At 38.8% G+C, this 14799-nt stretch overlaps 1 protein-coding gene across 7 annotated transcripts in view; it reads right to left on the bottom strand.

The window, feature by feature from the left end:
* Window positions 1-14799, bottom strand: part of birc6.L (baculoviral IAP repeat containing 6 L homeolog) — a 161676-nt gene that overhangs the window by 102693 nt on the left and 44184 nt on the right. For 4 of the 7 annotated variants that reach the window (XM_018263007.2, XM_018263010.2, XM_018263012.2 and 1 more), the window contains exons 22-26: window positions 14234-14367; window positions 13297-13443; window positions 12994-13181; window positions 8915-9229; window positions 7198-7297 (exon numbers count right to left, since the gene is read on the bottom strand). In XM_018263007.2, the coding sequence (XP_018118496.1) occupies window positions 7198-7297; window positions 8915-9229; window positions 12994-13181; window positions 13297-13443; window positions 14234-14367 (884 nt within the window). The remainder of the gene's footprint in view (window positions 1-7197; window positions 7298-8914; window positions 9230-12993; window positions 13182-13296; window positions 13444-14233; window positions 14368-14799) is intronic. The other 3 variants (XM_018263008.2, XM_018263011.2, XM_041562718.1) reach the window with 3 other exon arrangements.

Here is a 14799-nt window from a genome sequence, read left to right as displayed (position 1 = left end):
ATGTATAGGTGTACCCAAGCACGTGGCATACAGGGGCCCCAAAAGGAAGACCCCCATATGGTCTGTCATTTCAGGTACTGCAAAATCAACACATATACATCGTTTTGGGGGGGTCAAAAGTAGAAAAAAGTGGGTTCACCCCAGAAAACCATATATTTTCGGAAAGAACACATTCCCACGAATCTAAATTGGGTATGCATGTGTTTGTACTCCAAAGTACAAAGCCGCAAACCATTCCTAAATTTGGTGATTTTGATGATATTTCCAAAAATCACCTCAAAATTTCTACCCTGCAGCATCGTATTACCCACATACTTTTAGGTATCAAGCAAAATCACCCCAAATATGAAAGCCTAGGGTCCTCTGAACAGTTTGATGCCCAATATGTATAGGTGTACCCAAGCACGTGGCATACAGGGGCCCCAAAAGGAAGACCCCCATATGGTCTGTCATTTCAGGTACAGCAAAATCAACACATTTACATCGTTTTGGGGGGTCAAAAGTAGAAAAAAGTAAGTTCACCCCAGAAAACCATATATTTTCGGAAAGTACACATTCCCATGAATCTAAATTGGGTATGCATGTGTTTGTACTCCAAAGTACCAAGCCGCAAATCATTCCTAAATTTGGTGATTTTGGTGATACTTCCAAAAATCACCTCAAAATTTCTACCCTGCAGCATTGTATTACCCACATACTTTTAGGTATCAAGCAAAATCACCCCAAATATGAAAGCCTAGGGTCCTCTGAACAGTTTGATGCCCAATATGTATAGGTGTACCCAAGCATGTGGCATACAGGGGCCCCAAAAGGAAGACCCCCATATGGTCTGTCATTTCAGGTACAGCAAAATCAACACATTTACATCGTTTTGGGGGGGTCAAAAGTAGAAAAAAGTAAGTTCACCCCAGAAAACCATATATTTTCGGAAAGTACACATTCCCACGAATCTAAATTGGGTATGCATGTTTTTGTACTCCAAAGTACAAAGCTGCAAACCATTCCTAAATTTGGTGATTTTGGTGATATTTCCAAAAATCACCTCAAAATTTCTACCCTGCAGCATCGTATTACCCACATACTTTTAGGTATCAAGAGATATCACCCCAAATATGAAAGCCTAGGGTCCTCTGAACAGTTTGATGCCCAATATGTATAGGTGTACCCAAGCACGTGACATACAGGGGCCCCAAAAGGAAGGCCCCCATATGGTCTGTCATTTCAGGTACTGCAAAATCAACACATTTACATCGTTTTGGGGGGGTCAAAAGTAGAAAAAAGTAAGTTCACCCCAGAAAACCATATATTTTCAGAAAGTACACATTCACACGAATCTAAATTGGGTATGCATGTCTTTGTACTACAAAGTACCAAGCCGCAAACCATTCCTAAATTTGGTGATTTTGGTGACATTTCCAAAAATCACCTCAAAATTTCTACCCTGCAGCATTGTATTACCCACATACTTTTAGGTATCAAGAGAAATCACCCCAAATATGAAAGCCTAGGGTCCTCTGAACAGTTTGATGCCCAATATGTATAGGTGTACCCAAGCACGTGGCATACAGGGGCCCCAAAAGGAAGGCCCCCATATGGTCTGTCATTTCAGGTACTGCAAAATCAACACATTTACATCGTTTTGGGGGGGTCAAAAGTAGAAAAAAGTGGGTTCACCCCAGAAAACCATATATTTTCGGAAAGTACACATTCCCATGAATCTAAATTGGGTATGCATGTGTTTGTACTCCAAAGTACCAAGCCGCAAATCATTCCTAAATTTGGTGATTTTGGTGATACTTCCAAAAATCACCTCAAAATTTCTACCCTGCAGCATTGTATTACCCACATACTTTTAGGTATCAAGCAAAATCACCCCAAATATGAAAGCCTAGGGTCCTCTGAACAGTTTGATGCCCAATATGTATAGGTGTACCCAAGCATGTGGCATACAGGAGCCCCAAAAGGAAGACCCCCATATGGTCTGTCATTTCAGGTACAGCAAAATCAACACATTTACATCGTTTTGGGGGGTCAAAAGTAGAAAAAAGTAAGTTCACCCCAGAAAACCATATATTTTCGGAAAGTACACATTCACACGAATCTAAATTGGGTATGCATGTCTTTGCACTCCAAAGTACAAAGCTGCAAACCATTCCTAAATTTGGTGATTTTGGTGATATTTCCAAAAATCACCTCAAAATTTCTACCCTGCAGCATCGTATTACCCACATACTTTTAGGTATCAAGAGAAATCACCCCAAATATGAAAGCCTAGGGTCCTCTGAACAGTTTGATGCCCAATATGTATAGGTGTACCCAAGCACGTGGCATACAGGGGCCCCAAAAGGAAGGCCCCCATATGGTCTGTCATTTCAGGTACTGCAAAATCAACACATTTACATCGTTTTGGGGGGGTCAAAAGTAGGAAAAAGTGGGTTCACCCCAGAAAACCATATATTTTCGGAAAGTACACATTCCCATGAATCTAAATTGGGTATGCATGTGTTTGTACTCCAAAGTACCAAGCCGCAAATCATTCCTAAATTTGGTGATTTTGGTGATACTTCCAAAAATCACCTCAAAATTTCTACCCTGCAGCATCGTATTACCCACATACTTTTAGGTATCAAGAGATATCACCCCAAATATGAAAGCCTAGGGTCCTCTGAACAGTTTGATGCCCAATATGTATAGGTGTACCCAAGCACGTGGCAGACAGGGGCCCCAAAAGGAAGACCCCCATTTGGTCTGTCATTTCAGATACTGCAAAATCAACACATTTACATTGTTTGGGGGGGGTGGGACAAAGGTAGAAAAAAGTACGTTCACCCCAGAAAACCATATATTTTCGTAAAGTACACATTCCCCTGAATCCAAATTGGGTATGCATGTCTTTCTACTCCAAAGTACCAAGCCACAAACCATTCCTAAATGTGGTGATTTTGGTGACATTTCCAAAAATCACCTCAAAATTTCCACCCTGCAGCATCGTATTACCCACATACTTTTAGGTATCAAGACAAATCACCCCAAATATGAAAGCCTAGGGTCCTCTGAACAGTTTTATGCCAAACATGTATAGGTGTACCCAAACACGTGGCATATAGGGGCCCTGAAATGAAGACCCCCCCCATATGGTCTGTCATTTCAGGTACTGCAAAATCAACACATTTACCTCGTTTTGGGGGGGCAAAAGTAGAAAAAAGTAAGTTCACCCAAGAAAACCATATATTTTCGGAAAGTACACATTCCCACGAATCTAAATTGGGTATGCATGTCTTTGTACTCCAAAGTACAATGCCGCAAATCATTCCTAAATTTGGTGATTTTGGTGACATTTCCAAAAATCACCTCAAATTTCCAACCTGGAGCATCATATTTCCCACATACTTTTAGGTATCAAGATAAATCACCCCAAATATGAAAGCCTAGGGTCCTCTGAACAGTTTGATGCCCTATATGTATAGGTGTACCCAAGCACGTGGCATATAGGGGCCCCAAAAGGAAGACCCCCATATGGTCTGTCGATTCAGATACTGCAAAATCAACACATTTACATCGTTTTGAGGGGGGCAAATGTAGGAAAAATTAAGTTCACTCCAGAAAACCATATATTTTCAGAAAGTACACATTCCCACGAATCTAAATTGGGTATGCATGTCTTTGTACTACAAAGTACGAAGCCGAAAACCATTCCTAAATTTGGTGATTTTGGTGACATTTCCAAAAATCACCTCAAAATTTCTACCCTGCAGCATCGTATTACCCACATACTTTTAGGTATCAAGAGAACTCACCCCAAATATGAAAGCCTAGGGTCCTCTGAACAGTTTGATGCACAATATGTATAGGTGTACCCAAGCACGTGGCATATAGAGGCCCGAAAAGGAAGAACCCCATATGGTCTTTCATTTTAGGTACTGCAAAATCAACACATTTACATCGTTTTGGGGGGGGCAAAGGCAGAAAAAAGTAATTTCAACCCAGAAAACCATATATTTTCGGAAAGTACACATTCCCACGAATCTAAATTGGGTATGGATGTCTTTGTACTCCAAAGTACCAAGCCGCAAACCATTCCTAAATTTGATAATTTTGGCGACATTTCCAAAAATCACCTCAAAGTTTCTACCCTGCAGCATCGTATAACCCACATACTTTTAGGTATCAAGAGATATCACCCCAAATATGAAAGCCTAGGGTCCTCTGAACAGTTTGATGCCCAATATGTATAGGTGTACCCAAGCACGTGGCATATAGGGCCCCAAAAGGAAGACCCCCATATGGTCTGTCATTTCAGGTACTGCAAAATCAACACATTTACATAGTTTTGGGGGGGGGCAAAGGTAGAAAAAAGTATGTTCGCCCCAGAAAACCATATATTTTCGGAAAGTACACATTCCCGCGAATCCAAATTGGGTATGCATGTCTTTGTACTCCACAGTACCAAGTCGCAAGCCTTTCCTAAATTTGGCGATAAAAGCAACGGTTTTTACATTTCTGAAAATCGCCTAAAAATATTGCAATTGGCCGCATTTATCTCACCCAACTTCTTACATACAATTGTAAAACACCATAAATACTGATGCCAAGGGTCTACTGAACAGTTTTATGCCCAATATGCATTGATATACCAAGGCAGCTGGCATGTGCGGATCCCAAATGTAAATAGTGAATATGAGTTTTCTCTGCTGCCGATTCGCCTTCTGTAAACATAGACCATTGACTTCATATTATGTGCCTCAAGACCCTCCTAACAGCAAAGACCCCCCCAAAACCATATGTTTTTGGAAAGTACACATTCTGACGAAAACAACCAAGATAAAGACGTCTTTCTACAGCAAAGTACCAAACTGCAAAACTTTTATAAACATAGAGATTTTTACATTTCTGAAAATCGCCTAAAAATGTTGAAGTATGCCACATTTATCTCACACAATGTTTTACGTACAAAGAAAAATCACCCCAAATATGGACATCAGAGGTCTACTGAATAGTTTGATGCCCAATATGCATAGATTTACCAAAGTATATGGTGTGTACGGCCCCAAATGAAAAATGTGCATATGAATTTTCACGCTGGCCAACTAAGCTGCTGAAAAGAGAACCCCAACTGTGCATTATGTGCCGTAAGACCCCCAAACTGTAAAAAGACCCCAGAAAACCATATATTTTTGGAAAGCATATATTCTGACGGATCAATCTAAGTAAAATGATATACCAAAGCACCAAACAGCAAAACTATACTAAAGATACATAAGGAACAATAATCCAGGGATAAAATTGCAATAAAACCACAAAAATTGTGCAAATCAATGAAATAACAAAATAACTGCACCGACAGCATAATTAGTGGCCGAAATCGATTATCCAATAGTCATGCTGCTGAAATAAACAGTTTTTATGGGTAAAAAAAACACAAATTGGTGAAATGAAAAAGTAAAAAAAATAAAATGTGTATACATGTGTGTACACTTCCAAGAATTGTGTGACAGTGTATAAGTGTGTATAAGTGTGTATATAAGTCCATATAAGTGTATATAAATGCATATAAGTGCATATAAGTGGAAAATGAAAAATTAAAAAAAACGTTTTTTTTTTTTTTTTTTTTTTACTACTAAAATATGTGTGTATGTGTGTATAATGTAGGTAGGTGTATGCAAGTGTGTAAAATAAAGGGCACTTACCGTTTTTGGCTGATCTAAGAGCTGGAGAAGAGAGATCTGCAGATTCACAGCAAGCAGGAAGTGTATGGGCGTCGCTGGAACACGAGGTGAGCAGGAGGAAGCAGAGCAGCAAGGCAGACACGCGATTTGCTGTGTCTGCCTCTTTTAGGTCGGCCCTGCGACAATCCAGTCGCAGGACCGACATGACAGCCCCCCAGCCTCGTTGCCCAGGGGGCTGTCAATGCTGCTAAACCTCTGCAGAGGCGGCTAAAGCCGCTGATGCAGAGTACAGCAAGTAAAACTGCAAGCACGTACAATGTACGTGCTTGGCAGTTAAAGCCCTTGCCTGCCAGAACGTACGGTGTACGTGCTTGGCAGGCAAAGGGTTAAAGGGGTAGTTCACCTTCAAACACCTAGTGGTTTTCAGATAGATCACCAGAATTAACGACTTTTACAATTACTTTCTATTTTCTAGGTGTCACTGTTAATATTGAAGTGTAAAGTGTAATTTTTTCACCTTCTAAAGCAGCTCTGGGAGGGGGGGGGTGGGTCACTGACCCTGTAAACTGTTCTAACCGTATACATTTAATTGATTCATTTATCTTTGTCACTGCTGAGCAGAATCCCTGGGTTTCATTACAGGCAGCTGTTAGAATTGATACAATAGTTGCTATTACTCCAGAGATGCTGCTGAGAAATGTATCAACTAAATGTTGCAAAATTGTAATAGTTTAGAGTCTGTACCTGAATTACTGAGCTGCCAGACTCAAACACCAGAGACACAAACGTTCAACTTTAAACTTAAATTTTGGAAAAACAGTAAAAAATAAATAATGGAAAGTAGTTGAAAAAAGTCTATTTCTGGGGAACAATCTGAAAAAACTGCGTGTTTGTAAGGTGAACAACCCCTTTAACATCCCACTGCTTGCCTATTACTGTGCCTAAAATTAACACAGACCCATTCCCATGGAAACAAATCTGAGTATAGGAACAGTGTTTCAAATAGAGAAGCAACCCATATAATCAGAGGTTAACTGGTTTCTGAATGATATCCCTATGCCATGAAAGATTTCTTAAATACATGTGGACACCTCAGTATTGATGAACAATGTCAAGTGGTGCACACAAACTCCTAATGAAACAAATCAACAATATGTATTGGCAATAGCATGGTTCATAGGATGGAAAGATGTAATAAGTAAATAACAGTAGTGTCAATATTGTAAACACCAAGATTGTAACACCATAGTTTTGACTATGAAGTTAATGTTGCCAGTTCATATGGGATAAAAGAGAACTCCTTTTATCTGTTTGTTGTTATTTCATGTGTGATGGGACCCCCAAAAAACTCAGACACAAGCAGAGCTGGAAATTCTACAACCTCTACTAACATTTTAATTCTAATAAACATTGTATTAGTAACCAATGCTAGATAGTAGAATATTTATGATGGCAGTTAAAGAAAAGGTGCTTGTTGCACAGTAAATTTGCAGTTAAAAACTAAAACACACAATAATAATTAGGGACTTACCAGAGTGCATCCTTTCTATAATTATGGATTGATGTGGTGGAGGCTGCAGGAAGTGAGAAGCATGAGAGATAGCTAGTGCAAGACCAGACCCCAGCTGATTCTGGAAAAAGGTAAAACATGAAGGGTACATAATGAAAAAGGCCAGACCATACATTTCATTTGGATACACCAGAATTAAAATAAATGTGTCAATATAATTCCTACTCTGTCCATTACATGGACATCTACGTCATACATCATGACTATAGTAAGGCAAGGAACAAAGACACTGTATATAGTTGTCCATGATAACTGGCTATACATGCCGCTACAAACTACCATTGCATTTACAGGAGGTCTCTTGTCTTTACAGTTTTTAAGAGCGAAAGGTAATTTTCATTCAAACATTGGCTTAGGCAAAACAATCTGCTGTGCATGATTCTGAGATGATACCTTTAGAAAATTGGCTTGTTTGGCTTCAAACAAAGCATCAGCAAAACGTGTATCCGAGCTCAGTGCATTATCGTGTACCTGGGCATTCAGAAATCAAGCTTTGGTGGACCAGCTATGCAAGGCCAATACGTGGACTTCCATCCACTCTTTCTTAAAGTTCTATAATTTTGACACTTTTGCGCCATCTGATACACTTTGGGATGCAGGTCCTCCAAGCGGCTGTGACTGTTTCTGCATAGTAGGGATGCACCGAATCCACTATTTTGGATTCGGCCGAACTCCCGAATCCTTTGTGAAAGATTCGGCCGAATACCGAACCGAATCCTAATTTGCATATGCGAATTAGGGGTGGGAAAGGGAAAACATTCTTTACTTCCTTGTTTTGTGACTAAAAGTCACGCTATTTCCCTCCACACTCCTAATTTGCATATGCAAATTAGGATTCGGATTCAGTTCGGCCGGGCAGAAGGATTCGGCCGAATCCTGCTGAAAAAGGCCGAATCCCGAACAGAATCCTGGATTCGGTGCATCCCTACTGCATAGGGACTCATTCCCGCCTTGATATTGGGGACAGCGTCCCCACTGTTGCCTGTGTCCCCCAAGCAGATGAGAAAAGGAGATTTTGTGTGCTCACCATAAAATCTTTTTCTTCAGTCGCTTGAGGGACACAGGGCTTTCCTCCCTGGATGGAAGCCCTCTCGGGTTTTTTTCAGACATTGTTACCAGTTATTACGGTTATAAAGTTTTCTGACTTCGGTCTTCAATACAAACTGATTAGGCTCTGCCTACTGCTGAGGGGTATAGTCAAGGAGGAGGAGCTAGTTTGTTTCATGTTGTGTCCTAACTCCTAGTGGTGCCAGCTATACCCACTGTTCCCTATGCCCCCCAAGCAACTGAAGAGAAATAGATTTTACAGTAAAAACACAAAATCTCCTTTTATCTACGGTGCTTCATTTTTACACTGAAGTGTTAGTTTTAAGTGTTTGTGAAGATCTAAAGTTAATGAGACCATCACCCATGATCTCCTGTGGCTACCAATGACTTAAATTCAAACTAAGGTGTGAAAGATTTTCCAACTTGATGAGTGTTTTCTATCAGAAAATCATTTACATACAGTACATTCGTTTCCAACTGGAGTCAGCTGGCCATTGGGAGAAAACGCTATGTGGCCATTAGCCTAAAATAAGCCTGGCACTTAATAATAGTGATGAATATAAATACCACAAATATCTCTTAGTATTACACACATCAATCTATTAATATGAATAAACGTAAATGCACTTACCGCTCTGGATTTGTTTGTATTTTTGTTATGTGTTGGTAGTATAGCAGGAGGAGAATCGATGACTGTGCCTGGAAACAGCTGAGCCAGTTCTGCGTTGATAACTGCTGACACGGCCTCATTGGGAGGGGTGAGAGGCGGGGTCATGAAGAGTGGTGTCGTTTTTGGAGTGGGAGGTATGACATCAGAAGGATGGATAAAGAACCCTGGTGCTGCCACGGGGTTGGAAGGCACAGAGTTGTGGACTGGGCCCACAGCCGAAGCTGCGGCAGCTGCTGCTGCTGTGGTCTGGTGCAGCTTGGCTTCCAGTTTTGCCTTCTGAAAAGAGGAAATAATTAAATCACTACTTAAACAGTGGAGTTTCCCTATTAAATAACACATTTCTGCATGAATGTAAATTGCCATGTAAATTTAGTTTGCACCACAGGTTGTCATTTCATTTGTTGAATGAGATCGGTGTTTAAACATAAACATTTCCTCTCTGAAGGTCCAATTACCCATGTGTGTTGCTGTGGGGGCATGTGGTGTTTGCACCTGGGGCTGTAGTGAGAATGTAGCAAGCATATGTGATAAAAGCTTGCTGGCACTAAGTCAACATGTCATAATTATTTGATATTACCTGAACAACGAAAACATCTAATGTATGTCAATGCTGTGAGCATTAAATAAAGAGCAGATTAAAATAAGAAAAAATTATTTCCACAGCTTGGCCACTGAGCAGTAAGCAACTATGTTCCTATCAGCGCATTTCAAAGTAACAAAGGTAACATACATTCACTTTTTTTTCACAACTTTAACAGTCTTTGTTTAACGACCACATTTTAATAGTAATGTGTCATCATCATTAACGTTAGAACAGATTGTTAGGGTGTACTCCTGTATGCTCACGAGAAAACAGCGATTTGATAGCACATGAACAAATGCTGGTTAACTTTTTGTTTGTACCAGGGGGACTTATATTTGCCATGGGTAGTTAAAACCTCTAGCATTTAAGGAATAAATATCTCATCAAAAAAAAAAAAAAAAAAAAAAAAAAAAAAAATGACTAGTTATGTAATCACTTTAATCAATGTAAACAAATTTGTTTAGTTGTTTTGCCTTATTGTAGGATAGCAATAATAGGAAAAAACATTTAGAATTACAATCCCGGCGACTTGCCTTATTGTAGGATAGCAATAATAGGAAAAAACATTTAGAATTAGTGTCCCGGCGACTGGGTTTATTTTTTTTTTTTTAAGTGAATATTATTAAGAGGGCATACATAAATCAGCAGTTATTTTGCATAATTGTATACCCCATTATAGAAAGATCACATTTATACAACTGGTTAATAACCACTGCAATGAAACCTCTAAGATTATGTTCTTTTCTTCACTGAAAAGAAACAAAATAATCTACGGGGGGGGGGGTCACTTTTCAAAGGCACCCAGACCTCATGTCAGTTTTAGTGGGCGTTAGAGGCCCATTTATCAAAGGTCGAATTTCAAATTCATGTTGAGTTTTTTTTTTTATTCACTCCAATAAATTTGAATATACTCGAAATTCAACTGGGAGGTTATTTAAGAAAAAATTTTATATCTAAAACTAAATCAAATATTACCGATCCAAAAACTGGAATCAAATTCAAATCAAATTAGACTAAATTCGAATCGAGTTTTTTCTCCAAAAAAAACCTCAAATGTCAGGAAGGCTATTGACATCTTCAAATGGGTCACAGGATCTCTCCCATTGACTTATACATTAACTCAGCAGGCTTAGGTGGCGAATAGTCGAATTTGAGTGTAAAGGTTGATTAATCATGAAATTCAAATTTGAATCGAATCGTGTTTGGATAATTCACAATTCGAATTTGAGAGTTTAGACCAGAAAAAACTAATTTGAAATATAATAACTCTGCCTAGTGTAGGCTTTCTTTACTTTGTGTAGGAAATTAAGCTTTTATTATGAGCACCTTAACTGCTAACCAGGACAGGATTCCCGGCATCATTTCACTGCAGATATATTTTGAAAAATCTTTCACACATGTGCCAAGGAAGGGGAAGAAAGGATGTCAAATTAAAGCAAGCGCCCCAGTGATTGTGTTCAATCACTAAGATCCGAATTACAGAAAGATCCGTTATCCGTAAAACCCCAGATCTCGATTACAAGACTGCTAATACAAGTCTTTTCACTCAAATAAGTGTCAGGATACAGGAAGTGAATAAATGTGCATTTATAACTGATGACATTATGGGCCTTCAAAAAATGATGAACTAAAAACCTGCTATTCTCCAACACCAATATCTCAGAAACCAAAGCAAATAGAACATGCATGTAAAGTGCAGAAGTGCTCGGAGGGCCAATCTGAATAACTTTAGATCAATTAATTTATTAAGATTTAGATTCCATTCAACATGAGAATAAAGATTCATCACAAAAAATTTGGGTGAAGCACTTGGATGAAGTGACAGATGGCAACTGGTTAGAGGCATTAAAAGCCAAACATGGGCCAATAAAACTTGCAGACTCGCTCCTTGTCAATCAGGTCTTTGCAAGCCTGATAGTATGATCTGACCATTGGCCCTGAGGACCAGTTTGACCCAGCGTATGAGAGGCCAAATTAGGCAGAGATCAGCTCATTTGGTGACCTTGCAAACCAAGTGGACATCACGATGTTCGACCAGCTTAAGGTCTCATTCGATGTCTGTAGTTGCTTCTCTCGAATTATTATTCTACATCAAGATTATAGAACACCGATGACTATACAAAGAGCTAAATTAAGAACCGTAACGCCTGCATACAATCGAGTAAATGCAGATTAATTAAGATTAATGTTTTGTGGAAGAAGACCTGTCACAACGCCAAATAACATGTATTAGAGAATACATTAGCTCTTAAATGACTCTCATATGAATTATCTATGATACAGACTTGGAAGTCGATGCTCAGAGATCATATAGCATAGCACAGATAATGTTTTCTAAATAATGTTTTTAGAAAATTCTATACTGTAGACATAGATTTGAAAATGTTTCTAATGTATGGTATGTAGGGGTATGAGGATAATTTTTTTTTTCTTCTTTGCACACAATTCACACATGCACCCCTGCATTACGCTCATTTGTATATGCAAATTAGGGTTTGGCGGAATCCTTCATGAAAGATTCTCCATTCACCTGAAAAAGTGTATTTGGTGCAAGCCTAATTGTATGTATTTATATCAAAATTGAGCAATGAGGAGACCCGGCAAAACTTTTTTTTTTTAATTTCTATTTCTTCCTTATGTTTATTTAAAGCAATAAACATAAGTTAAAAATACACAATATACAGTTAAGCCCAACATATTTTGGTTTAGAACATTATACATGTCTTGTGTATAATATAGTAAATACTGTACCCTTGTTTTAATACAGGTATGGGGCTTGCTATCCAGAATGCTCTAGACCTGGGTTTTTTCTGGATAATGGAACTTTCTGTAATTTGGATCTTAGTACCTTAAGTCTACTAGAAAATCATTTAAACGTTAAACAAACCCAGTACTTATTTATCTTAAGCATTATTTGAATACTAGATAGTGAGTATATATTTATGAAATATAAGGTTTTTGGTGTTTTTATGAATTTTCTGTGATGGCAAGTTTTCAAGGAGAGGAGTCCAGAGGTAATAAGGAGCATCTGCATTATAAACAAATGTTTGTTGTTTCACTTTTTATTTATGTTTGTCCGGAAGAAGACATCCCTTTGTGGCATTGAAAAGTTGGCCACGTATGATATGTTCTTGATATTGAATCAAGAGTGAGTCCATACACTTTTATAAAAAATGAAATACATTTTAAAAAAAAGTAATTATTTTATTAAAATAAGGTCTATGGGAGATGGCCTACCTATGAGTCAGAGCTTTCTGTATAACGGATTGCCAGATGACAGATTCCATACCCTAAGAGTCATTGTGTAGTTCTATGACCATATAAAGGCATAAGGCCTAAGTCCTCATATTTTAAAACAGGGGTACATTATTTTAGCACCTGAACAATCCTTGCCAAAAGGGACCTGTGCTGTCAGCATGGAGGGGTTCAAAGTGAACTTGAGGAAAAGTCCTCCCACCTGTTGCTGAAGCTTCAGAAGCTGCTGCTGTTTCTCTTGCAGTACCTGGAGCTGCTGTTCGGCTGAAGCCATTGCATGGGAAAGTGACTGCAAAGCAACTTGTGCCGCTGAGCTAAGAGCTGTTGAGGCTTCTCCAACTGTTCCAGCAGAGAGGCCACCCACAGCTGGCGTCACACCAAACGTGCTTACTAGCAAGGAGCAGACAAAAAAAACATGCATTAGCTATATGAAATATTGGCAATATAAATGTTGTGCATAAATTGCACCTTTAAATGTTATTTTAGAATGCATAAGTATATTTACCAGTAAATGTGCTTGCATCATCCCTCTCTATTCTGGTGCCATCACTGGTGGAGACACATGTAAAGTGCAAAGGTTCAACTTCCAGCAGCCCTGTAAGTGAAGTGAAACTCCCCTCAGCTGCGGCACAGCTGTTAACTTTTCCACTGCCTGTGACAAGCAAAAAACTAGTTACTGACAAATATGTGGAGAAGTATATAGTTTACATTCAGGTGATCAAGTGATTTTTAGGAAATAGGCAATGTACAGCTACACAGGTATTAGAAACAGTCATTACTTAAGTATTTTAACCAATTCAAATTGAACTGTAGGTCCACTCTGGCTTGGAAGGTGTAAGTGGTCAACTACCAGGCAAATGCCAGCAGCCTTGACTTACTAAGATTTTAAGAACCATTATTATTATTATCATCAACATCATGTATTTTTAGAGCGCCAACACATCACACGTGTGTACGTGTGTACGTGTGTACGTGTGTACGTGTGTACGTGTGTACGTGTGTACGTGTGTACGTGTGTACGTACGTGTACGTGTGTGTGTACGTGTGTGTGTACGTGTACGTGTGTGTGTACGTGTACGTGTGTGTGTGTGTTTCAAGCTTAGTTTTATTCTGATTACAGCTATGGCAACATTCAATAATGATGTTTTTACCCTTTTATACGGAAATACAATAACATGAAATGTTTTGACTAATTACCAGCAGTGCATCACCCATAAAGGGCTGAAGTCTAAAAAGGATTTTAAAGACCAATACAATTCTACAGAATGTTTTTCCCAATTGGGGAACAAAATGCACACTAGTCACAAACTGAAGTCTCCTTGCTGTACTTTAACTAAATCATCATGATAATTTTACATTAGTCAATATACACTGTGGTAGTTCTGTGGCAGAATTGGCTCTAACTAGTGGCAATCTAAATATTCTGCTAAATGCCTACTTACCTAAAAGAACTTCTGATAGGTCGATCTCATCAGACTGAAGACTAGCACTGCTACTGTATATATTTTTACATGATGAACCACTCACTTCCAGATCAAAGAGAACAGGATCAAAGGGTGAGCTATACAGTCCATATCTGCAGGAGAAAATATAAAATGGTGAGTAGTCAAGTAGTTAAGAATAAAACTGCTATATTAGTTTTTAGAAATTCTGTGCCTTACTGATATCATCTGTTGATGCACATTACTTTCTCATCCACTTATGCTCAACATTTTACCCAAGACACTGTCACTTCTTTTATGGGCTTAACTTGCATGCACAAATGTTTTTTCTATGCTTTCCTGAGTCGGTAATTTTTGGTTGACATGCACAGAAAAAATGTTTTCGCTGAAGGGCTGAAAACTCTACATGACTTTGCAATGGCCCTGGGCCATCACTTAGAGGAGCGAAAAGGAAGCAGGCATACTGTGATTCTTGTAGTTTGGAAAATTGCTCTTGTTTTAGAAAGGTATCACTCAATTCCAGAGAAAATGCTATACAGGTGTGGGACCTGTTATCCAGAATGCTC

This window comes from Xenopus laevis, chromosome 5L, assembly GCF_017654675.1.
Source record: "Xenopus laevis strain J_2021 chromosome 5L, Xenopus_laevis_v10.1, whole genome shotgun sequence".
Lineage (NCBI taxonomy): Eukaryota > Metazoa > Chordata > Amphibia > Anura > Pipidae > Xenopus > Xenopus laevis.
Note: the sequence above shows the minus strand (reverse complement) of the source record. Positions and strands in the feature narration are given on the sequence as shown.